Source organism: Caenorhabditis elegans, chromosome II, assembly GCF_000002985.6.
Source record: "Caenorhabditis elegans chromosome II".
Lineage (NCBI taxonomy): Eukaryota > Metazoa > Nematoda > Chromadorea > Rhabditida > Rhabditidae > Caenorhabditis > Caenorhabditis elegans.
In genome coordinates, this window is record NC_003280.10 from 12,380,580 (window position 1) to 12,404,913 (window position 24,334).

Here is a 24,334-nt window from a genome sequence, read left to right on the forward strand (position 1 = left end):
AACAAATGTTTTCGATTAGGAGATAAATTGCGAAATTCTCTTTACTGTGAGATAGTTTTTAAGCTCTGATTATAATAAGAATCGGATATGCTCCTTTTTTTAAAGAAATTTATAGTCAGAAAACATGTTATGAAATATTGGCACTTATAATCAGGAGACTTTCTGATTTTTTCGAAATATAGAAACAAAAAGTGCAGAGTTACATAAGAGATTTTGCCGCTAAATTCGGATTTTATTTAAAAAAGAACAAAGTTAAAAATTGTCAGCGTTTTTCAAACAAAAACTGGCTCGAAATTCAAATTTTAATATGATTATTAATAAATAACACAAAAATAGAAACAATACATATTTTGAAAAATACGAAATTCAAATTTTTTGAAAAATTGGCGCGAAGTCAGACTACACTTAAACCTAAGCTTAATCTTGAGCCAAAGCCTAAGCCTAAGCCTAAGCCTAAGCCTAAGGCTAACCCAAAGCCTAAGCCTAAGCCTAGCTCTAAGCCTTAGCCTAAGCCTAAGCCAAAGCCTAAGCCAAAGCCTAAGCCAAAGCCTAAGCCTAAGTCTAAGCCTAGCCTAGCCTAAGCCTAAGAGTAAGCCTAACTCTAAGCCTTAGCCTAAGCCTAAGCCTAAGCATAATTTCGATTCTAACTATAAAAAATTATTATAAAAAAAGTTGTATAGCTATATATATTATTGATCAGAAAAAATGAGAATAGTATAACGAATACGTCTTCTCATCCGGCTCAGAGAGGAAGAGCACGGATGTCATTTCCAGATGAAGACGCTTCGATTGGGATGCAGCACAAAAACGGAGCACAGAGAAAAAAAAATTAATTTTCCAACTTTTTTGCTCCTGCTGTTGTTTCTGATGAAATTGAAGTTAACAAATTGAAAAGAATCAATTTTTCCAAGCCCCGCCCATAAAATGGATGGGGTTTCGGAAAAGTCAGGTGTAAAAATTTTGATGTAACCATTTTATGGGCAGGACATAAAATTTGAAACCCCGCCTACCAAATGGAAAAATTCACTGTAAAAATGAAAAAAAAACAAGTAGATAAAATTGTGCAATTGGCGAAAAATTCTAAAAAATTTCAACAAAAAAAATTATATCACTTTAACCAAAAAATTGCCCAACAAAAATCTAAAAACGTTTCAACTTGAACCTACTGAACCCATTTTTACTGTTTCAAAAGCCGGAAAAAAATTCCAAACAAAAATGGAACGAAAAGAATCTGAGCAGCTCTCATTGGGAATTCATGAGAGGGGGAAATTTGAGCGAAAAAAGGCCGAGCCGAACCCGTGTGTCATGTAAACAGAATGAGACAAAAGAAAAAATAATTGGTTTAAAAATGAGAAATGGATGGAATTTCTCTTTTTGCAAAATTCACGAATTGGCATTTTTTGGGCGCGATTTAGAAAGGTGAAATTTACAACTCTTTTTTAAAGCCAATTTTCGGGCGGAGCATCAAAGTTGAGTTTTTTTATCCAAAAAGGAAAAAAGGTGTATTTTTTAGGCCACGTCCATTTTGTGGGCGGGACTCTGCACCTTTTTTCAATCTTGTCAGAAAAAATTTCATTTTAATTCTTTTATGAACAATTTCGTGGGCTTGAAATGTTTTTTTTTTCAAATAAAAATTTTAAAAATGATTCAAAAAATATCTGCCACGCCCAAAATATGGGCCGAGCTTGGACCATTTAGTGGGCGGAGCTTGAACCATCTAGTGGGCGGGGCTTGGACTATTAAGCGGGCGGAGCTTCAGATTTGAAAGAACTGTGAAAAATGAAATTTACAATAAATAAAAACACCCCTGTTTTGTCTGCAGCTCAAATTTCAATCCATTTCAAATATTTCTTCATTGAAAAAAATAACGTTTTAACTCCGCCTTTTTTTAGGGCGGAGCTTCAGCATTTCGCAATATCTAAAAATATCTTTTGTTAATTTTTCAGAAATGGATGAAATTTAAAAATTTAGTGATTATAATAAAAACATGCTAATACTGAAAAAATGCTCAACAGGTGCATGTGCACTGAGCATCAAAACAAGCACACAAAAAACCGGCTAGAAAATCGAGTTAACCAGCCTATGGTAGCAGCTGAAAATGCGTACAAACGAACGAACGAAAAAAAAAATCTCACACCGAAAAAGGAACGGGGCGCGCGGGGAGAGAAATAGTGAGCGCCACGAGAGAGACGCAGAGAAAAAGAGCACCTAGAATTTCCGTGTTTTTTGTCGCTACTGCTTGTGCTCGGCTTTCTCTGCGTCTCGCCATCTCTCGCCCTCATCCCGACGACGTGCTCTCGGAGCTGTCAAAGAAGCAAAAAGAAGAAGAAGAAGAAGTAATTATTAGTCTGACTTCTCTCGTTTTCTCTTCCTCTCGAGCTTAACACAAAATGAATGTGTTTGATCGATTTTCAGCGCGTGTAGTAGCGGCCAACTTGACGCTGAAAATGGAAATGGATATGCGGAGGTGTCATATTTCGCTGCCTGGAAATGAGCTTGGAATATGAAAATGAAAAGTGTTATTAGATGACTCAGTTGCTCCGAGATGCACCTTACGAGCAGCCGACACCTAGCGGGTTTAGGTTTCCACATAAGAAGCATAGATGTTCGCGAAACCCGTAAAATGACGGGCGCAATGATTTCCAGAACCTCCAAATGTCCCAATCTGTAAAACAAAAGTATTACTGTAGAGGTACGGTAGGGGTAATGTACATAAGACAGCGCGTCCGACACCTACCGGGTTTTGCACTCCTTCGATGAAATCTATGTGGCGGAACCCGTAAAATGTCGGGTGCAATTGCCAGAAAGTTGCTCCTCAAATCGTTTAAGATTTATTGCATCTCAATTGACCTTGAACAGCTGCCACAGCGCTGAGCAAGCTTTCAAATCATTGTTGCAATGAGCGCCATGAGACGTTGTACTTGTTTCATTATCTGCCTATTAACTTCCTATACTTATGGTACTACAGAACTTGTCGAGTACACGAGAGGAGACATTGAGTTTGATAGTTCAAATGGTGAAAAAATAATAGACATTAGTACAACAAAGGGAATTCGATGGTAAGACTTGCTTTCAAAAATGTGAAGTATTTTGTATTTTTATCGAGGTGTTTATTTCAGTGAGTGGAAAGTGTCTTCCGACTACTATACTGCTTGTTTCAAATGGAAATTTATTTGGGATCAGGTTGACAAATATGAAGTTGCCGGCTTCTCCGGGCAGATTACCGTCAACTATACAACTGACTCAGAAGGACAGAAAACTAGGACTGTTAAAGTTAACCTTACTGATCCGGGCGGCGAGATTTGGTACAATGTGTCACGTTCAAGATATCTTTCAACTTATTATGCATCTTACAACTACACATTAGAGCCTCAAAAGAGACATATGGAGGCGATGGAACTTGATAAATATTTCGCTCCGGTGGACGATCGAGATGCAGTTTTGATTGTTGAGGGTAAAAAGCTGCACGTCAGTAGTTGTGTGAGTTAGATTTTTTAACTTTTTTTCAGACTAACTATAAATTCTATTTAATTCCAGTTCCTCTCCTTCCATTCCACCTACTTCCACGATCTTTTCGAATACGACAACAGCACAAGCCTCCTGAATATTGAAATTCCTGTTGAAGGAGTTTCCTATGAAGACTTGGGCCTCTTGCTCAGCGTTGTGCACTCGACGGCGACTTTTCCAAATGGTAATTTTATTTGAAATTTCCAAAACAAAAACCTCAAAATTTCAGATGGGAATTCTAAGAAACTTCTGGAACTAGCTTCTCAATTCCAAACGCCATACGTGTTGGGTCTTGTGGAAAACCATCTTCTTACAAATACGTTTGCTTGGAATGAAACTTTAATGTTACTGGCCGACAAGTACGGGTTGATGAGGCTTCTGGGAAAGTCTATACGACGAATTGACTCTATCGAAAAAGCAAGGCAATTGAAGGATTCGGTTTTCTTGGAGCTTTCTGATAGTGCAAAGGTTAAGGTCGCTTATCATATGATACAATTGTTGTGAAAATGAAGTTTTTAAAATTTATCAAAAAATGAATTAAATTAAACCCATGCATTCTTAAGCTGAATAAAATAAAGTTCGGTCTCCGGTACTTGAGAGACTTTTTGCGAGAACTTTCGTAGAGACACTGGTGGTTTTCGGAATCGACGAATAATTGGTATGCCACCAATAAAAGCATCTCTCCAGGACGGTGAGCAAAATAGTAAGGCAATTGATATGACTAGTGCGGCACTGAAAAAAATAGGCAGGTTTTTGAAGTAAAATTAAAAATTGAATACTGTGTCGATTACTGTGCAATCCATGGTTATAAAAATGTTACTGTAAGATTGCCACGTAGTGTCAGGCTGTCTCAATGCAAATTGATCTACAAAAAAGCGGGATTTTTTTTGTCAAAAAATTGTGACGTCAGCACGCTCTTAACCATGCAAAATCAGATGAGATGTCACTTCGCGCATTTTTCGAAGATCAAAGGAAAATGGGACTTTCTGACTCCACGTGGCCTACTGTAGAATTACTGTAGTTGCCTATTTTCAGAGTTACTTTAAAAAGATAACTTGATGGGTTTTTGTAGGATTACTATGGTGTTAGTGAGCTATTGCAATGTAGTAATGTAGGGATACTGTAGGAATACTGTAGAATCTATGAAGCTATAAAAACTTACGACAAGATCACGTTATCTAGCAAATGTACAAAAATCCAATCGTATCCCTGAATAAGTTCGAAAACTAAACAAATTAGCATGGTTAATGATAACGATAAATAGATAACAATCACGAGCACCATTTTGCGAATTAGCTGGAAAAAAAAAGAAAAAATTATGGAAGTTCACGTAGACGAGTTCATGCCTATGTGCCTGCCTGACTACTGCGTATCTTCCGTCCACGTGTATTTAAGTTGTAGGCAGGCGTAGGCAGGCCTTCCAGGAAACCTTAGGGAAACCTTACTCACCACGATAAACCGTATATTCTCCTCGATCTGAAACTTCTTGGCCAACGAATATTGCTCACCATCCGTCTGCGGCTCGTCCATTTGTTTCCTCCATCTCGCGTGTACTTTCCATGATATACTGTATCCAAAAAACACGAAACCCGCGTTTAGAACACATTGCGCATATGCGATCAAAAATGGGATTCGATTATTGATAATGAAATGAGCATAGGGAATTGTGATCAGGTTGGTGACGATGATTAGGAGAATTGGAATATGACGTCGACGCACATTCTCATAATCTCTAAATGTTAATCAAACTTTTGTTTTTCAGAAAACTAGAAATTGCATTTGAGCGCAACTTTAAGACGGGCGCTAGCGGGAATTTATAGTTGACAACTTCGTTTTACATAGTGTAGGCGCGAAAACACCTACCGCGCCCGCCTTACTCCGACCTGCGCCTGCTTCGCGCCGCGAGCCTCGCCTCTTGTGTAGTGCGGCGCGGAACCCGAAAAGTGTCGGACGCGTTGCAAGAACCGCCTTTGACTTCTCGCCATAGTGCAGAAACAAGGCGAGAGGCCGGTGTCAGTCCCTGAAATCGCGCCTGCCTCCCATCGAAACGCTAGTTTTACTACTGAATTTTTATGGAAATATCATCGATGTGTCACAAAACATTTTCAGTCTCTGAAATTAGCACAACAATCACATTTAAAATTTAACCTTTACATCTGTTTTTTAAACAATTTCAGCTGGCTACTGTTATTGACGTATTTTGAAGTGAAGTGTAAAGTTTGAACCAAGTGGGTCTTAGCGAAAACTTTAAAAATCTGAGCTGAAGCTTTTGATCTCGAAAAAGGCGGGAAATTAAATGTGTCTTTTCTATTAACTCACTGAATATACCAAGTTGCTATTCCCCGTTCTACAATCACAACGACCGGTGCGAAAATCACCGAATAAATATAATGCCACATAAAACAACTCGCCACGTATAGGTCCATAATATCTTTCAGATCATCTACCAAAACCATCTTCTCCCGATCTTCAGTCCACCAGGCGAAGTAGGCTCTATCCGGGTATTTTCCAATTCCGATAGTTCCAGTTTGGTAGAGCATTATCCAAGCTTTTGCGATAATTGCTTCAAACCATTGCAATAAAAACCAACATAACAAAATAACCATGTTCTCATGGAAAATTTTGATTCTAACAGAAATCTGACAGGTTCTAATGATAACATAAGCGGAAATGCAGTATATAAGGAATTGGGAAATTGCGGTGATTTGGAAACCGATAGAGTTGTGATGCTTATCATTTAGAGAGTAGACCGGGAGCCAGAGGAGTTTTGAATAGTTCTGATATGCTACAATCATTGAAAATGAAATAAGGAAACTACCTCATACATCAACAAAAAGCAGCTGGATATTGGAAGGGGGAAGGGAAAGGGGGGGTTTTCCTGGAAAAGTCACTTTTTGGTTATTGAGTTAGAGGGGCGAACTTTTTTGATTATTATTACATTACAGATTATTTTTGTCGAGCAGTTCAAATAGTTTATTAACGAAATAACAGAATTCCTACGCACATTGTGTCAGAGTGTCCCATTTCGGTTTGGTCTACGTAGATCTACAAAAAATGCGGGAAAACAGACGCGCGGAGTTCTCAACTGATTTCGCTTGGTTAAGAACGTGCTGACATCGCATGTTTTTGGGCAAAAAAATCCCGCATTTTTTGTAGATCAAACCATAATAGGATAGCCTGACACCAGGTGCCTACGTGCCTACCTACTTGCCTACATTTAGACATGCTAATGTTGCTCATTATGTTGAGAATATAAACTAGCAGGGCCAAAGCAACTACCGCGCTTGCCTGCCTTACGCCACTCCCGTGCCTTCTGTAAGGTGCGGCGTGGAACTCAAAAAGTGTCGGCTGCTACGAAAGATTCAACTATCGAAATATGTGGAATGAACGGCACAAGGCACCAGGCCCTAAAACTGCGCCTGGAACTTAAACGGTACTTACATTCTTTTTTCTGAACAGGAGGATTTTTGATTTCATTACGATTTTAAGCAAATATGAGGTTCTGGATCCTAAAAAAGTTGAATTTTACATTTTTCGGAAACAAATATATTTACTTTCCATGAATACTGGTTTCCTTCGAACAGGTGAAATTGATCTTCTTGGAAATTCCACCCTCTTCCTCATGCCTCAAAAATAAATCCTTGATCTCTCGAGCTCATCAGCTCTCACGCTTGATTTATCTACTTTATCAATGGCATATAATTTCAAAGAACAACAAGTGATTCAAAAAACATGTCCATTTCAAAAATATAAAACCAATGAGCAGTACAATATTAGTTTCCCAAGGCCAATTTTTAACCGAGCAGGTGAAATATTTCCAATTAATTTTAAATGTTTATCTGAACTTAGTATGTAGATCCGGTTTTGCCATATTATTGATTCTGCTCGGTTACCAATAAATATTTGGAATAAATTTTAAGATGGTGTAGCGTTTTTGAGTTATTGTTTCAAATTTCTGAAAACCGCTTTTCAATTTCCTTATTTCCCACCTAAAAGCCTAATCAGTTAACAAAAAATATTGAATACAAAATACACATGAAAATATTTCTAGTCTCATTAGGAAATTCATTTTTCATTTTTAAAAAAATTGCTGACGCATTTCTCAAGCACAAACATCTGCTTGCAAGTTTCACTCATTTCTTTTTTCGTTTGCTTCAAGCTCATCACTCTTCACAATTTTTTGTTATTTTTCAGAGAACATATAATATGATCATAGCATTTTTAAACTCTACAGAAACTCTATGGATTCCAGTTTTCTCTTTAAACGACAGAGTTTACGAGTCCCCAATTTACCCTTTTTTCGCAGCAATCCAAATTCTCATTTACTGCTCCACGGCATATATTATTGTAAGAACTTGCAAAATCATCACAAAAATTCGACTTTTCCACGAGAACAAGAACATTTTAATGGCGTTCTTTTTGTGCCAATGGTTTGAGGCGATTCTCGCCAAAATTCTTATACTTCCCTATCAAATTGGCTTAATTCAAATCGGAAATTCACCCGGAAAATCATATTTTTCCTGGTGGAGCAGCGGACGAAATGATATGGTTTTGGTGGAGAGCACTGATGATATAAGGGTATTGTACATAGCATGCTATGTTTACAGACATTATATGTTTTCCATGTTTTTTGGAATTATGGCTATTGGTGTGGAAAGAGCATGTGCGACGTTTTATATTCAGTGAGTTTTTTGAAAATTCAAATTTGAAAATTAGTCTTAAAATCTTAATCTCTGAAAAAAATTAGACCAAATTTAATTTTTTTGATGAAATAAATTTTAAGTTATGCTCCAAAGTATTTTAACATTTTAAAATTTCCAATTTGGCGCCAGATACAGGAACGTTCAATTGTATATTTTCCAGCGACTACGAGCACGTACGCCGTCGCCATATCCCAGTAATCCTTATCATACTAGTTAATATTATTACAATTCCATATGTCTATTTTGTGATCCATAACCGGATACCATTCCTCGTAGTTTATGGTCAATGGGCGGTTTGCATTGTGTTATCCACGTCAGCCTACGCTACAATTCTTCGAATCAATTTCGTGTTCCGAAATCAGATGCGGAAGAATATAACCGACCATGAAAAATATTCATTGGCGAGAAAGTTTCAAGTTGAGGAGAATATTCGAAGCTTGAAGGTGAGGAAAAGTTAGGCCAGCGAAAGCAAGACCGAGGATGTTGTCTAGCAAAAGTTAGGCCATCAATTGTGTACCCAAAGTCCTAGAAAAGTCAAAAATTCATAAAGTCATGCTATTTTTGTCTCGGCCAAATTTTTAACTTTACAAAAGTTAGGCCATCCCATCAGCTTTCGTTTAGAAAAACCTTGGCCAGCGAAAAGTTAGGCCAACGAACTTCTCTCTTCCAGCTCGCCAAGTACACAGTTCTCGTGGGCTCCGTGCACATTTCCCTAACTCTCCTCGTGTTCACCTGCCTCATGCTCGGATTCTTCGAAAGACTTCAAGTGTTCTTCGTTCACATACTAGAGAATCTCATCTTATTGTGAGTCGATTCACCATAATTTTTCAACAAAATTAATTAAAAAAAAAAAATTTCAGACCAGCCTTAGTAATGGCAGTTGCTCTTTTATGTTGCTCGGTGGCTTGGCGACACGAGTTCATGCAAAAGTTGCCGGTATTGGGGAAACATATTAGTGGGACATCGAGAATTGGGATTTCGGAGTCTAGGAGATCAGTTGTTTTGGAATCTGAAGTGTATTTCCAGCAATTGAGAAGCTCGTGGAACTGAAATTTGTTGTCATAGCTGAGGTTTTATAATTGTGTTTTTTTTGGAATTGTTTAAAAATTTTTAGGCTCCGAAAAAATATTTTTCATAAATTTTTGAAATATTCCCTCCTGTTTTTTCTCCGTCCATCTGCCAAGTTAGCACCCCCAACAGCCATAAAATGTACTTACCCGCAACTTGGTACATACCCTCTTCCCGCCTGCGCTTGTAAAAAACTGGGTGGAGTCTCTCTCAATGTACCAAGTTAGTCTCAATGGCGTGTATTCGGTGTAATTCCTCTATTTTTCTGTCTCACTCTCTGCAATCTTCTCGGTGGAAAATGAACGACACAGAATATACGGCTCATATTCTCGCGAGAACCATCAGGACTGGAGACGATAAATTGGTAAGTTTTAAAAAAAAAAAATTTAAAATTAATCTTTCATACAACTGGTTGGTGTTTGGAAAATAGAAAAAAAACAAGTTTTTGGCGAATTTTTGAACTGAAAATTTTATTTAAAAAAAATTAAGCTTTGAATTTTTTAGTCTTGGAATAAAAAGATTCTCAATGCTTCAATGAACAACTTTTTTTTTTGAAATTTTTTGAATGCAATTTGAAAAAGTTACAAAGAAAAGTTGTTCAAAAAAACATTGCCATGTGTGGAATTTTTTTTTGCAAGCCACCTAAAATTTAAAAAAATCTACAAATTTTCAAAGCTTTTATATGTATTTTTTAATTAGAAACGTTTATTAAAAAACTCAAAATATTGATGTTTGGAAAAATAAATTTAAAAAAAAACATTTTAAAAACTGAAATTGTAAGGAAAGTATTTTTTAGAATTTTTTGGGCGGATTTTTGAATTCAACCAAGAACTCATTTTTTGAACGAACATTCATTTGAAATTTGACATGATATTTTGTGGGTTAAAAATTGTTTTTTTCACTCAACTATTGAAACCTCAAAGTTCAAAAGTTAAGTGAAAATCTGGAAAAAGTTTGAAAAAGTTTCTAGAAAACCAGATTTTTTGCAAGCAGCGTGAATTTTTTAAAATGAAATTCAGAAAATCGTCCCATAATTTCCTTAATCGTCCCATAATTTCCAGATAACCAAAGCCTTCTCACAGCTGAAATTTGGCACTGTACCTATGGATATCCTGGAGCAACACAACTTCCCATACATTGTGCAGCGACATGCTCCAAACAACCAGCTAGCACTCTCCATGGCCTCCAACTATCAAAACTTTAAACTCCAAAAAATCGAACACGAAAAGCCTTGGATGTTGAAACGGTTTGCTGACAGTACTTTCGAGGAGTACCCCGACGGAATAGTCTCGGTGCACACGCTGAAGCTGCTCACCGCCGTCTCCTTCTTCACCGACCTGGACTTTGTGAAATGCTCATTTTCCATTCTGAGCAGGCTTGACCTGTTGGTTGAGGATTTTGAGAAGTATGGAATTCTGGAAAGAGCCAAAGTTTTTGAGCATCAAATTCAAGAAGCCGCATGGCTGGTGCGAAAATATCAACGTCTGAAAGATGAGGTAGAGTCTGAAGTCGAGGAGGAATCGGAGGAGACTGAAGTTGCTCCAAGTTTGGACAGAAGGTATCCACCTATACACGGAGATTTTACACATAATAGGATGGAAATCGAGATGATATTTTTGGCTCAGTGCATTAAAGCAGGAAATGAGGAAATGGTAGGGGTTTTTGATAGATATTTTTTTTCAGAACCTTCAGAGATTTTTCAAAAACTATTGAAGACTTCTCGCCGAAATTCTACAAAAAATTGGCGATTAACTGAAATTTTAATAATTATGAAATTTGGGCCCACTTCAGTTTGAAGGTATTGAAGCTTAAAAAAATTTAGGCTCAGGTTAAGGATTAGACTTAGGCTTAGGCTTTGGCTTAAGCTTGAGCTTAGGCTTAAGCTTGAGCTTAGGCTTAGGCTTAACCTTACAAATGTTAGGTTTAGTCTTATGTGTAGGCTTAAAATAAGGCTTAGAATAAGGCTTATGATGTGGCTTCTGATTAAACGTATGATTAGGCTTATGCGTAGGCTTGGGCTAAGGCTTAGGGCCTGTCTTAGACTTAGCGTAGGTTTCCGCTTAGGCTTAAGCATAGGCTTACGATTAGTCATATGCTTAAGCTTAGGTTTAGGGCTTCGGCTTAATTAATCCATAATTAAGAAAATCCGAGAATATACTTTTAAAACTCCAAAACCTCCGTCAACTTCTCCAAAAAACATTGAAAAATTTCCAGATATCCACCGCCATAGAATTTGTCGGTACAGACGAGCTGCCGCTGGAATTCTACCGAAAATACGACATTGCTCTTTCGTGTCACCTCTACTGCCCAGAACAGGAAGATTGCAAGCACCTGATCGACTTTATCGAAGAGATGGAAGAAGTCGGTATGCAATGGGAGAATTTGGAAGCTCTGGAAAGATACTTACGCGAGAACTCGGAGCTCGGGCTTGTGCCCGATAGTGTGATGACGCTTTTGATGGGATATTTCAAAGGTGATAGGTACTTGGGTGATGAGGATTGGAAGGACTATTTTGTAAGTTTTGGAAGCTTGCAAAATGTTTAAATAAAGCTTTTTGTCTTCAGGTCGACCCAATTTGCAACTTCTTCCTGTCACAGGACGTCTCGCTGGATCAATTCGAACGATTCGATGTGAAGAATATTCTTGTCAAATTTGAAGAACGAGCAACTAAACCTGTGAAGCTTGTGCTGCAGAAGATTGAAGATCTCAAGTCCGCTTAATCGAAAATAATTTATTTGAACCTGTTTTTCCAAAGTTTTTGGTTTTAATATCATTAAATGAAATGTGTTTTACTCCTGAATTTCTAATTTCTGAAAAAAGAACAAAACAATTAAAATAAAATATAATAGTTCTGAAAAAAAAATCAGAAAATCTTTATCATGCTCATAATCAAATCAATATCCAAAAAGACGTTTAAACGATTCGAACATTTTCTGGCCCGACGGAACTTGCTGGTTTTTGGTGATTTTCAACGGAATCCCGTGGTCCTTCATTTCCAAATCAGGCAGGATGAAGCCAACAAGCCCGGCTTGATTGTTGAGATTGTCATCGACTTTTTCCGCGTGAATTTTCCGGACCAGGCTGATTTTTGCACGTGGACTATCGTTTTCCTGAAAATTTGAAATATGAGTTTGAAACATTTGAAAAATTTGCAATGAATTTTCGCGACCTCTCTAGCCTTGACAACTTTCAGCTCCACATCCATTCTTCCACTGGACACTATGAGCTTCTCGATATCCGCCACCATTTCCTCCAGAAACTTCTGCTCCACCTCGAACCGCTTGGAAAATTCCACTTTCTTGCTTTGGGTCGAGCTTTGTGGCGGGTGATGCATTGCCTGGCAGAAGTCGAAATCCGAAACAAAAATCGCCTTAACCGGCGTCTCCACGTCAGTTGTCACGAATTTCATTGGGACAATCTGAGGACCAACGTACTTGGATTCCTGAAAAAAAAAAGTTGGGCTATCGACTGATGGTAGGCAGGTAGGCAATTTTAGTTTATACCTACCTCAGCCTTCTTCTTGAACTCCTCAAGATCGCCTGGCTCTGAAATCGTGTCCAAAGAGCGGGTGTTGCTCGACTTCTCATAGACGGAGACTAGATTTCCATCGTAAGGAAGAACGATTTCTTTTTGAATTTGCACGGTACGAATCGCGGAGGGAGCTGTTCGTTTTTGACGCAACGATTCGGCCGATGAAGTGTCGGATTCGTAGGATTTGGATTGCTGAAAATGGCTAAAATTTTTAGAAAATTAAAAAAAAAGAAAAAAAACTCACAGCGGTTTTAACCTCCTCAAACTCCTCAACTGTCCGCTCCTTTCGCATTTTGTCCGTCAAATTCGCCGTCTTCCGAATCACCATTTCATTCACCTTCTTACGCGGAGCCATATCGATTTTTGAATCAAGAAATTTGCGCCGATTTTGTAACTTTGTAAAATTAGGAATAAATTATTTTTTGATTATGAAACCAGGAAATTGATCAAATAATAAAATCACGTGTTCTATTATTTTTTATTTAGAATTTCAAAAAATTTGAAAAAAAAAATCTAAAAAATATTTTGTTCAAAATTTTTCACGTAAAAAATCAATCACCAAGAGCTCGAAAATTGTGTCCAGTAAGTGTTCGACTCGTCGGCAACGGTACGCCGAGCGGTATAGTCTAAAGGTCGGACCTCGCTGGATGTTCTGGAAAGTTTGTTCCGCAAGAAACGTGGCAGTGATTCCAGTAACTTCGACTTCCAGAGCGGTATGCGAATTACTACAGCCGGGGTTATTATCAGCGGGTTTCTGGAATTATTTTTTACGGTTGGAAATTTTTTCTAGACAGCAAAAAATTGCTTATTTGTTTTGCCGACTTAATCAAATTTTTTTTCTTCTAAAAATGTGGATATTTTCCAAATTTATCGATTTTTACAAAATTTATTGATTTTTTTGTCTAATATTATCGATTTTTCAAAAATCTGCGGATTTTTATCGAACTTATCGATTTTTTTCCAAATTTATCGAATTTTCCAAACTTTTTGATTTTGCTCATCTATAGTTTTTTTAATGTGTCGATTTTTTGTCTAAAATTATTGATTTAAAATTATCGGTTTTCAAAATTTATTGATTTTTTCAAAATCTGCTGATTTTTACCGAACTTATTAATTTGATTTCTAAAATTATTGTTTTTTTTCAAATTTATTGATTTATAAAGTTCTGCATATTTTCGCATCAAAAAACTAAATAAAATTGCGAAAAAATAATGAGATCATCATTGTACGCCGGCACTTTCGTAGATAGTTTGACCAGAAAACTGATTAGCAGTTCACCCAGCAGCTGGAAAACTTCTGAGAAAACCCAGAAATCCGGGGTGTGAGAATACTGAGAGAAAAACTTATTATTACTTGTTTGCTACGCAGATCTACATAGTGTTTGGAAGCATTTTTGGATAAAAAACAAGTTTATGAAAAAATAAAAATAAAAATAAAAATAAAATATACAACAAAAAAATGTCAAAATCACCACAACTTTCTCAACTGCTCGAAATGTGCATCAGCTTCCGATTCCCTTATTTTCTCAGTTTCAGAAAATTCAACTGCATGAGTACGGCGTGCCAATCTGCCGGGAACCAATTGTAGCAGACTTTTGAGCCAACGGGGTTTCATGTAGAATACCGCAGAGCATATGAATAATGGATTGCTGAAAATGGAAAAATTGAAATTTCTAATAGTGTCGTACGTTTTCTGTCATTTTTCTTGCCAGGTGGTCCCATCGGGGTTTGGTCTACAAAAAATGCGGGAATTTTTTCCCAGAAACTTGTGACGTCAGCACGCAGACCAGGGGTGTGCGGATAATAGCCGAATTAGCCGAATTAGCCGATCGGCTGATTCGGCTAACTCGGCTAATATTAGCCGAATTATCCGTTAGCCGAATTTTGTACCAATTAGTCGAGTTAGCCGTCTGCCGACTTTTTGACAGTTCGGCTAATCCGAAGTTATCCGTTAGCCGATTTTGGTCGTTGTTAGCCGAATTCACCGATCGGCTATTTCGGCTAATTCCACTAAAGCATTTTTTTGGAAAACAAAATTTTGTGAAATTGTATGATTTTTTCCTATTTGAACAGTCGTTCATCACTGAATTTGCTCAATAACAATGAAAAAATTAACCCAAAACCTGAATTAACAGAAAGAACGAAAAAAGCTTGACCAGATGAATTTTATCCGAATTAGCCGAATTAGCCGAAAATTAGCCGATTTGACCGATTGATTTTAGCCGAATTAGCCGTTAGCCGAAAATTTTGAAATTAGCCGTTAGCCGAATTATCCGTTAGCCGGTTTTCAAAAAATCGGCACTAGCCGATTTATCCGTTAGCCGAAAAAATCGGTTATCCGCACACCCCTGACGCAGACATGTTGAAATACCCGCAATTCTTGTAGATCAAACCGAAACACAAATACACGTCCAGTTTTACTCAATATTCGACATTTTCCAGGTTTTCCAGAATTTGTGTATTTTTTCCAAAATTTGTGTTTTTATCAATTTCACATTCTCATAAATTTCGTCAATTTCCCTAAAACTTTACCAATTTTTTTCTGATTTTGCCCGTTTTTTTGCCTCAAAATTTAACTCACATATGTATAAACTTTTCCATTACGTAAAACACAAAAACCGTATGATCCGGCGAAATCCAACCCAAATCGCCGAGAAGAATTGTGATGGATACGGTAGTTATCATTATGGCAACTTCGATGACAAGTACGTGTAGTAACTAAATTTCAGAAAAAAAAATTTCAGATATTTTTTTCCCAAAAAAAATTACCTTAAAAGATTGCACATTCTCAGTCAGCTGAAATTTGACAGACAAAGTGTAAAAGTTGACATTTCTCTCGCATTTTTTCTCGAAATACTTGGTCTTTTGCTTAATCGCTTGAATTATCTGAAAATTTAAGCAGTTCTCAGAATTTTTTTTTGTTAGATTTCCTGAACTTACACCAAAGGAGCAAAGCTGCAAAATTGTGGCAGTTAATGCAAGAAATAAAACTCCAACAATTTGAAATACAACTGCATAGACTGCAATTGTGGCAAAAAGTTCGGAAAAAATGATTAAGCTGATTGAGATGTAGACACGGGATTTTTGTTCGTAATCTCTGAAAACCAGCGATAAAAATTTATTTAATATTGACTAATTTTTTATTTATTATTTTTTCGGATTAAAATTGTTTAATTAAATTAAATTTTAAAATTTAAATTTAATTTAATTTTTAAAAAATTAAATCTACCGCATAAACTAATTTTAAAATTCCTCCTAAAATTCCACTTTTTCAAAACTTTTTTTCAGTTTTAATATACGAGTTTTGAGTTCAGACAGTACAAATTCAAATGCATCGATATTACATTTTTTTCAAAATCGGAACGCCATAATTATTTTCTGATTCAGATTTTTTTTTCAACTCTTCACAAACAATTCTGTCTAGACTACACACTGATCTTTGAGTTCTGTCATCTCACAAACCTGACAAGCAACGTGGCAAAGCTCCTCTCAACAGCTATGCACGGAATCGCAAAGCATACCAGAAGCATCCAACGACCACGGAGCCCCGCTCCCAACATTAGTGATAAATTTGTTTGGGGACTTGAGATAGGAACAATAATATCATCAAAAGTATTTACAATCAGACTATTAGAGTTTTGGATTTGGAGTGGAAAAATTGCTTCTTGATAAGGAAATAGAAAGAACCGGGAGATGATGAGCTCGAACCAGTGGAACATGAAAACCGTGTATATGAGTGTTATATTTATGTGGAAAGATTGGGTATGTAGAGCCATGTAGACAGTGTACATCTGGAGAAAAAATCTAAAATTGAAATTGATTGATATTTTTAAAAACCAATCAAAATAGTCAATTGAGCCAAATTAAACAAAAATTCCAAAACTGAAAATGTGACCGAATTTTTTATTGATTTTGAAAGTTTAATTTAAATAAAAATTAACTACATTTCTTGCTTAAAACTTAATTTTTTTAATCTAAAAATCATGAAAATTTGAATTGTTTTTGTACTTTGTATTCAAAAAAATTTTAACTGCAAAAAACTCTGCAAACTTGTTTTGAAATTCGGAAAAAAACGCTTTAAAATTTTTAAAAAATTTAAAAGAGTTGCAAATATATTTTTTAAGATTTTTTAAAAATTGGACATCCAAGAAATGGACCCTGATTAAATTTTTTTTCAGTGAAAATTTTTTTAAAATTTGTTCAGAATTTGAAAAAAACTCACATTCAATACTCCCGCCACAACAACTAGCAATATTTCCAAAATCTGAAAAATCGTATAAAGCCATTCAAATGGACATTGGCTCTGATAGGCTTTAACATAGAAAAGTGCAATGAATCGAGCTTCTGAACCATTTACACTTATGTACATTGTTTTTTGGAGCTGCTGGAATCAAATTCAGTTTTTAAAAATATTATTTCAGTAACTAATTAGGTATATAAAATGAGATAATTCATTATTTAGTAAGTAAAAACAGCAGGAGAAATTAGAAAAAAAATATCAGAAAAAATAATACAAGTTCCTAGAAAACCATATTAGAAAAACCATCAGTGAAAAATAAGAAATGGTGAATCAAAAAACATGGTAATTATCTGAAAACATATGTTTAAAATTCTAAGAAATTCCAATAACATTTTGATCGAGCATAAATACATCAGATCCGTAATTGTTGGGTGAGAAGAGTAGAGGGAAGTTTCAATTTGAATTTTGATTTAAAAAATTATTTAAGTAATAAAAATTTATTTTTTAATTTTGAGATTTTTCAAAACTGTCAAAAATATTTTAAGAGACAGTAAATATTATTGATTTTCTGGTTAAAACAGTAAGAAATAAATTGAAAGACATATTTTTTTAACTGGAAAAGTTGCCGAAAAGGGGTTTTTTAAATGTAACAAATGATTTTTTTTACTAGAATTGCCTTTATAAACCATTCGAGTCATTTTTTCCTATATTTTTTCGATCAAAAACAAAAAATGCGTAAAAATAAGCGGTAGCCACTTTAATATTTTGGACATATAATTAATTTCCAGCCGTTTTATTTTTTTGGTATCAAATCTCATAAACATTTATTGCCACGGTTCAGACAGACAACACGGAAATTAAATTTTGGGACTGAAGTTGTTTTCTGGATAGTTTTGGTATTCTGCTTTAAAAATATTGATATATGTACATAATTTCAATTTAGAAAAAAATTTAAAGTTTCAAATCGACTAAATGAATTTTTTTGGGAAAAAAACATTTTAGAAAAATTTTGAAAATGTTTTTGAATATTATTTTGGAATATTCTTTTTATGGGCTTTAAAAAAAGTACAAAATATATTTGAAATAAAAACTTAAAGCTCAAAAATCACAAGAAAAAAGATTCAAAAATTTAAGACTCAAAACATTTCCAAAGTTTCAAAAAAATAAATTTTCAGCACCACAAAACAAAAAGCCTAATGAGATGATTTGGTTTTTCGCAGAACATGGAAACAAGAAATTTTTTTTTGATTTTCTAAAAAAGGCTACTGAAAAAAAATATATATTTTACGTAGGTAACAAATTTGATTTAATATTATATTATGATATGAAAGAAAATTTATTTATATAAAATTGTGTTTTTTAGGGGAACATTTTATTTATAATCTGAGCTAGTTCAACTTAATTTGTCAATGTCTGGAATTGTTTTGACCTGGAATTCGAATAGGATTTACTTTAAAAATAGAAATAAAAATATAGTGTAAAATGAACATTTTAATAATTATCAGCAATTTCATTTTTTTTTCCAAATTTTAAAATTTTTCAGAAGTTCAGAATTTAATTTTTAAGTTAATTTTTATTGTACCACAAGTTTTCGAATATATTTTTTGTTTTAAAAATTTTTTGAAGTAATAAATTTTAGAAAATCCAGAATTTAATGAAAAAATATTATGAGCATTCAGATAATTTTTTAAAAATCAATTTCTCATATTTTCAGATTTCTCCAATTTTCAGTGATTTATTCAAAAAATTCTTAACTCAAAAAAAAAAGCAATCAAATCCACGAATCTGCCAATTGCTGGAAATACAAATCCGTCTCGGTGCCCATCTTTTTTGTGGAATCTTGAATTTCCATAGCATTTTCAGACTCAATTTTCAGTCTCCCAATTTTCAAACATCTTCCAAGCACCGACACTTCCCGGAACTCATTTTTCCACTGGGGAACGCTGAAAATTGCAGTCAGGCAGCTGAGATATGGATGTCTGAAATAAATAAAAAAAATGTTGGCCCTTTGAGCTCGGTTTCACTTCAAGAACCCCAAAAAACAATTTAATATTTCATTTGAAATTGAAAATTTTGAAAATGAAAATGATCGAAATCTTCTCAGAAAGAGAGTGGTAGAAAAGTTTTTGACGTCGAATAAATCTTTTTAATTTTGCGAAAATTGAATGATGGCCTATATTTTGGAAAGTGGCTCAATTTTTATCAAAATAGTTTCAAAAAATCGGTAACTAACGAATTGGGATTGAAAAAACATGATATTCGTCAGTACAAAGAATAAATTAATTTAGCTATATGCCCAAAAACCCGCGCAAAAGAGCATCGCCACTGTTCCAGAAGCACACCCCTTTGTGATGACCATACTGGGACATGGTTTTGTGAGCTAATGGAACAAAGTGCACGCAAAAGCTTCAACTCTGAGCCAAGATATAAGCGCTCAAAGTAGCGTTACAGGATTGGTCACAGAACGTGCCCTTATTTTTTTTATTTTTCAAAGGTTGCAATTTCCATATTTAATATAGGAAGAGGAAGAGAGGAAGAGGAAGAGAAAAAAAAAAGTTTTTTTATTGCAATTTCCCAACTTACAAAAACAGGAAGTTCTCCACAAAATGACAGCAAAATGGGGGGATTAGGTCATAAAATAGTGCAGTAATTCCGATTCCACATAGAGCAATGCATGATAAAACGACAAAGACAAGCCGGGTTCCAAGCTGCAAATTTTAGGTTCAAGATGTCCAAAATTGCCCACAATTTGCCGGAAAATTACCCCAACTTGAAGTTTTATTTGCCCGTTTTACCCAATTTGCCAGGTTTTTTTATCGCCTTTTTGTTTGATTTTTACGCATGTTGTGTGCCCCCAAAACTCACATATAACGCTCTTAAATTCTCCTTGACCTGAAATTGCTGGGAAACCGAAAAATGCCTGCGTCTCCTTGGATTTCTAATCTCTCGTTCAAAAGATTCATTGCACTTTTTCACAAAGAAATATGCCTGGAATTTTTGAAAATTTGATAAAAATAAAAATATTATACCATTGCAGAAAATGGGCAACAAATAATCCAAGGAAGCTGGGCTAGAAATGGCCCAACTTTTTGAAAGAGTAGGGCAAGAGATGTGGATATTGATAAAAATTGAGAGATAACTGTTAGAAATAGAGGAATAAAAAGTTGAGTGTTGGATTCGTAGTTTCTGAAGGAAAATATTTTGGAAAAAATTAAAAAGATCGAATTCGAATTTCGCGCAATTTTAAATGTAATTTTGCGGCTAAATTTGTTCAAAAATTATGCATTAATATTTTAATTTTTCTGAGATATTTTCTGAGGAAATTTTATGCTAATTTTTTTAAGTTAAAAGTGTAAATTTGGAGTCAAAAAGCTTTTTAAATTTAAATTTTGAATGTTAAAATTTCCCTATAAAACAATCGAAAAATTTGGAAAATTCATTATTTTTAAATTAAAAAAAAGTTTGTTTGAAAGTTTTAGTTTTAATTTTATTATCGAAGGTTTTTGAATACTTAAATTTCGAGTTTGGTCACAATTTTTTTGGTTAGGTGAATTTTTATTTAAAAAACGCTAAATTTCAAGTTCAATTGTTTTTAAAAATTTCGATTTTTTCGTTACAAAATCAGAAAACTGGAAATTTTATATATTAAAATTTTTTTCTCAAAATTTAAATTAAAGTTTTGAATTTAAATTGAAATTCCAAACTTGAGATTTGTACCAATTAAAAAAAAATTTTTTTAGTTTGAAAAAAAATTCAAATAAGAATTTCAAATTTAAATAAATTTCCCTTTAACAATATGTACTAACTCTATCAAAACCGACGCAACCACCCTCTCCACCGCAATTGCAAGAACTCCAAATATGATAGTAAACATGTAGTGCCATTGCAGAAAACCCCCAAAAATCAATAATTCCAGACCATTTACTGATTCAACTTTTAGCTTCCGCGTTGGGTCACTGGTCCAAATTTCAATATGCACGCCGAGTTCAAATCCTGGATTCAAAATTTTCAACCGATAAGCTATAGTAATCAATTTTCCAATTATAAGCTCAAACCAAATCCCAAATAAAGGAATCGCCAGAATATACAAATTGCGGTGAAACATCTTAATTTTCAGAATTATATAAATGTTTAAAGTTAGAATATAGGCACATATAAGGTAAGAAAACAACTCGACGATTGATAATACCAGTTGAAAATTGAAAGTTTCATCGTAGAAATGTATAGGTAACCAGATATCGTTTGAATTGATTTTTATGAGCATTTTTTTAAAGTAAAACTCACACTTTTTTGAGTATATAATAGCTAGCCAATATCGCAGATCACCTGCGCTGAACTTTTTTGTTTTCCTGAACCTAAATTTCTTTAAGACACGGCATATACTTAAAACGCACAAAGCACACGGCAATTTGTGAGTTTCCGAGAACAAAAAGCTGTGAGTTGTGTTTATTGGTCATTTGTAGAACGACGAACAGAACCTGGAAAGTTTTGAAGCCAATAACTATGAAATGAATAATTTTTAAAAAAATTTCCCACTAAGTCTCCGAAGCACCGCCCATTTAATGGTTGGTGTCTCAAAATTGTTTATTATTTGGAATGAGATTTTTTTCTACCTAGCAAAAATATTTTTCTTACGAATTTTGAGCTTTACAAAGCTTTTTCAAACTTTTGATTTCAAAAACGTGTGCTCTGTGTCCTCGGCAGTGTGAGCACATTAGAGCAAGCAGTTGTCATTTTTTGAAGCAATTGGTGTTATAGTGTTCAGCATTCTCCAGTCAGCATTTTACTCAGACCTTGAAACATGCTAAATACTTGATATTTTGCATATTCCTCTTCAACCTTGCTCACGGAGCCGCCACTGTTCTGACCCTAAATAACTGCACTTCAAATGAAAAAATCGAGGAAGTTTCTTGCCTTTTTGTGAGTTTTTCTAAAGAATCAATTTTAAGCTTCTTAATTGAGGTCTAAATATGACTATTTTGTTTAGTAGGCACCTCTTCAGGTCTACACGCCTACCTCATGCCTACATGCCCCGGCTACTAGATTTTCACGTTCGCTGGTTCAATTTTGATAGTAGGCATAGGTAAACATAGTAGGCAGAGGTAAACGGTACCCTCAAATCAGGGGTGGGCGGCAAATTTTTTTCCGGCAAACCGGCAAACCGGTGATTTGCCGAAAATGCGAATTTCCGGCAAATCGGCAAACCGGCATATTGCCAAAAATAAAAATTTCCGGCAAATCGGCAAACCGGCAATTTGCCGGAAACAAAAATTTCCGGCAAATCGGCAAACCGGCGATTTGCCGAAAATGAAAGTTTCCGGCAAATCGGCAAACCGATGATTTGCCGAAAATGAAAATTTCCGGCAAATCGGCAAACCGGCAATTTGTCGAAAATGAAAATTTCCGGCAAATCGGCAAACCGGCATTTTACCAAAAATAAAAATTTCCGGCAAATCGGCAAACCGGCATATTGCCAAAAATAAAAATTTCCGGCAAATCGGCAAACCGGCATTTTGCCGAAAATGAAAGTTTCCGGCAAATCGGCAAACCGGTGATTTGCCGAAAATGAAAATTTCCGGCAAATCGGCAAACCGTCAATTTGTCGAAAATGAAAATTTCCGGCAAATCGGCAAACCGGCATTTTACCAAAAATAAAAATTTCCGGCAAATCCGCAAACCGGCATATTGCCAAAAATAAAAATTTCCGGCAAATCGGCAAACCGGCATTTTGCCGAAAATGAAAGTTTCCGGCAAATCGGCAAACCGGTGATTTGCCGAAAATGAAAATTTCCGGCAAATCGGCAAACCGTCAATTTGTCGAAAATGAAAATTTCCGGCAAATCGGCAAACCGGCATTTTACCAAAAATAAAAATTTCCGGCAAATCCGCAAACCGGCATTTTGCCGAAAATGAAAGTTTCCGGCAAATCGGCAAACCGGTGATTTGCCGAAAATGAAAATTTCCGGCAAATCGGCAAACCGTCAATTTGTCGAAAATGAAAATTTCCGGCAAATCGGCAAACCGGCGATTTGCCGAAAATGAAAGTTTCCGGCAAATCGGCAAACCGATGATTTGCCGAAAATGAAAATTTCCGGCAAATCGGCAAACCGGCAATTTGTCGAAAATGAAAATTTCCGGCAAATCGGCAAACCGGCATTTTACCAAAAATAAAAATTTCCGGCAAATCGGCAAACCGGCATATTGCCAAAAATAAAAATTTCCGGCAAATCGGCAAACCGGCATTTTGCCGAAAATGAAAGTTTCCGGCAAATCGGCAAACCGGTGATTTGCCGAAAATGAACATTTCCGGCAAATCGGCAAACCGGCATTTTGCCGAAAATGAAAGTTTCCGGCAAATCGGCAAACCGGTGATTTGCCGAAAATGAACATTTCCGGCAAATCGGCAAACCGGCGATTTGCCGAAAATGAAAATTTCCGGCAAATTCGTAAACCTGCAATTTGCCGGTTTGCCGGAAAAACGGTAATTTGTGGCTTTGCACTTTTTTTTTTTGGAAATTACAGAATTTCAATTTTAATCGGCAAATTTGTTCCTACGTCTATTTTAAAAATTAGGCAAATTCTATGAAAATTTCCAAAGAAAACGGGCAAACAATTTCAAAAAGGCACTGCTCAAGTATTTCCTTCTTATAAAAAAATCCCTCTGAAAATTTCCGGTAAATCGGCAAGTTGCTGGAATTGAACATTTCCGGAAAACCGGCAACCGGCAACAGATTTGCCGAATTTGCCGCAAAAAAATGTTGCCGCTCAAATAACCATGTTTTTTTCAGCGCCTTGCCGGTTTCCAAGTAAGATTCCAGAGTATCCGGAACGACACAACCGAAATGCTGAAAGAGATGCCTCGATCCTGCGAATCCCTGCACTCTTGCCTCTCGAACCTCACATGCAGTTCCCTACCAGAATCGGATCGTAAAAATCTTGTGCGTGTGGTGAAGAAATTCTGCGATGCGATATTATATGTGGTTGATGAGTTCAGACCATGTGATTTGAAAATGGAAAAAAAAGAAGTCCAAGTGCTACACGAGCTGGAAGCCCAATTTCAAAAATTTGGAGGAAACTTGCGATTTTTTCTTTGGAGAAAAAAGTTGTGTTCAACAGGAAATAACCGAGACATGTGGAGAAAACGTTTGGGCACCGTTCCGTCTGGTAAGGCTTCAACATACGGATATTTTAAGAAAAACATATATATTTCAGCATTTTGGAAATATTTTCAAGTGTGAGCTCAGCAGCGCCAATCAATAAATTTTCTGTTAAATATAGGCAATAAA

At 35.6% G+C, this 24,334-nt stretch overlaps 7 protein-coding genes, 3 non-coding genes and 1 pseudogene across 11 annotated transcripts; 4 read left to right on the plus strand and 7 right to left on the minus strand.

Moving 5' to 3' along the window:
* Nucleotides 1-2,883: 2,883 nt before the first annotated feature.
* btb-14 (BTB/POZ domain-containing protein Y57A10B.3) lies at nucleotides 2,884-4,113 on the plus strand. The gene is made up of 4 exons (NM_064225.6): nucleotides 2,884-3,059; nucleotides 3,120-3,480; nucleotides 3,538-3,691; nucleotides 3,737-4,113. Exons 1-4 carry the CDS (start codon nucleotides 2,899-2,901, stop codon nucleotides 4,009-4,011), a joined length of 951 nt encoding a protein of 316 aa, NP_496626.1. The 5' UTR covers nucleotides 2,884-2,898; the 3' UTR covers nucleotides 4,012-4,113.
* sre-42 (Serpentine Receptor, class E (Epsilon)) lies at nucleotides 4,014-6,302 on the minus strand (the record flags this gene model as incomplete). The annotated part of the gene is made up of 4 exons (NM_064226.5): nucleotides 4,014-4,239; nucleotides 4,670-4,803; nucleotides 4,957-5,239; nucleotides 5,827-6,302. 4 exons carry the CDS (start codon nucleotides 6,300-6,302, stop codon nucleotides 4,050-4,052), a joined length of 1,083 nt encoding a protein of 360 aa, NP_496627.2. The 3' UTR covers nucleotides 4,014-4,049.
* Nucleotides 6,303-7,700: 1,398 nt separating this feature from the next.
* Nucleotides 7,701-9,279, plus strand: sre-41 (Serpentine Receptor, class E (Epsilon)). Its single transcript, NM_064227.3, has 4 exons — nucleotides 7,701-8,189; nucleotides 8,371-8,653; nucleotides 8,881-9,014; nucleotides 9,071-9,279. The coding sequence occupies exons 1-4, from the start codon at nucleotides 7,714-7,716 to the stop codon at nucleotides 9,258-9,260; spliced, it is 1,083 nt and encodes a 360-aa protein (NP_496628.1). The 5' UTR covers nucleotides 7,701-7,713; the 3' UTR covers nucleotides 9,261-9,279.
* Y57A10B.10 lies at nucleotides 7,891-7,995 on the minus strand. Its single transcript, NR_051793.1, has one exon. It is a non-coding gene; the product is annotated as an Unclassified non-coding RNA Y57A10B.10 (non-coding RNA).
* A 224-nt stretch (nucleotides 9,280-9,503) lies between the features above and the next one.
* On the plus strand, nucleotides 9,504-12,083 carry Y57A10B.6 (SEC-C motif-containing protein). Its single transcript, NM_064228.4, has 4 exons — nucleotides 9,504-9,642; nucleotides 10,340-10,930; nucleotides 11,493-11,792; nucleotides 11,843-12,083. Exons 1-4 carry the CDS (start codon nucleotides 9,577-9,579, stop codon nucleotides 11,996-11,998), a joined length of 1,113 nt encoding a protein of 370 aa, NP_496629.1. The 5' UTR covers nucleotides 9,504-9,576; the 3' UTR covers nucleotides 11,999-12,083.
* A 38-nt stretch (nucleotides 12,084-12,121) lies between these two features.
* On the minus strand, nucleotides 12,122-13,211 carry Y57A10B.7 (Gag protease polyprotein). The gene is made up of 4 exons (NM_064229.3): nucleotides 13,054-13,211; nucleotides 12,786-13,001; nucleotides 12,448-12,720; nucleotides 12,122-12,388 (listed from the first exon to the last, which is right to left on the minus strand). Exons 1-4 carry the CDS (start codon nucleotides 13,162-13,164, stop codon nucleotides 12,173-12,175), a joined length of 816 nt encoding a protein of 271 aa, NP_496630.2. The 5' UTR covers nucleotides 13,165-13,211; the 3' UTR covers nucleotides 12,122-12,172.
* Nucleotides 13,212-14,201: 990 nt separating this feature from the next.
* Nucleotides 14,202-17,177, minus strand: F57G9.7 (Serpentine Receptor, class E (Epsilon); the record flags this gene model as incomplete). The annotated part of the gene is made up of 6 exons (NM_001383973.1): nucleotides 14,202-14,457; nucleotides 15,390-15,526; nucleotides 15,578-15,694; nucleotides 15,749-15,905; nucleotides 16,271-16,599; nucleotides 17,031-17,177. The coding sequence occupies 6 exons, from the start codon at nucleotides 17,175-17,177 to the stop codon at nucleotides 14,277-14,279; spliced, it is 1,068 nt and encodes a 355-aa protein (NP_001370193.1). The 3' UTR covers nucleotides 14,202-14,276.
* A 1,038-nt stretch (nucleotides 17,178-18,215) lies between these two features.
* Nucleotides 18,216-18,236, minus strand: 21ur-14127. The gene has a single exon (NR_051794.1).
* A 583-nt stretch (nucleotides 18,237-18,819) lies between these two features.
* Nucleotides 18,820-21,312, minus strand: sre-29 (Serpentine receptor class epsilon-29; the record flags this gene model as incomplete). Its single annotated transcript, NM_064230.1, has 5 exons — nucleotides 18,820-19,027; nucleotides 19,632-19,756; nucleotides 19,914-20,036; nucleotides 20,078-20,234; nucleotides 20,855-21,312. 5 exons carry the CDS (start codon nucleotides 21,310-21,312, stop codon nucleotides 18,820-18,822), a joined length of 1,071 nt encoding a protein of 356 aa, NP_496631.1.
* A 472-nt stretch (nucleotides 21,313-21,784) lies between these two features.
* 21ur-15291 lies at nucleotides 21,785-21,805 on the minus strand. The gene has a single exon (NR_051795.1).
* Nucleotides 21,806-21,854: 49 nt separating this feature from the next.
* On the plus strand, nucleotides 21,855-24,308 carry F57G9.6 (annotated as a pseudogene). Its single transcript has 2 exons — nucleotides 21,855-21,968; nucleotides 23,837-24,308. Coding segments are annotated over exons 1-2 (586 nt in total).
* The last annotated feature ends 26 nt before the right edge of the window (nucleotides 24,309-24,334 follow it).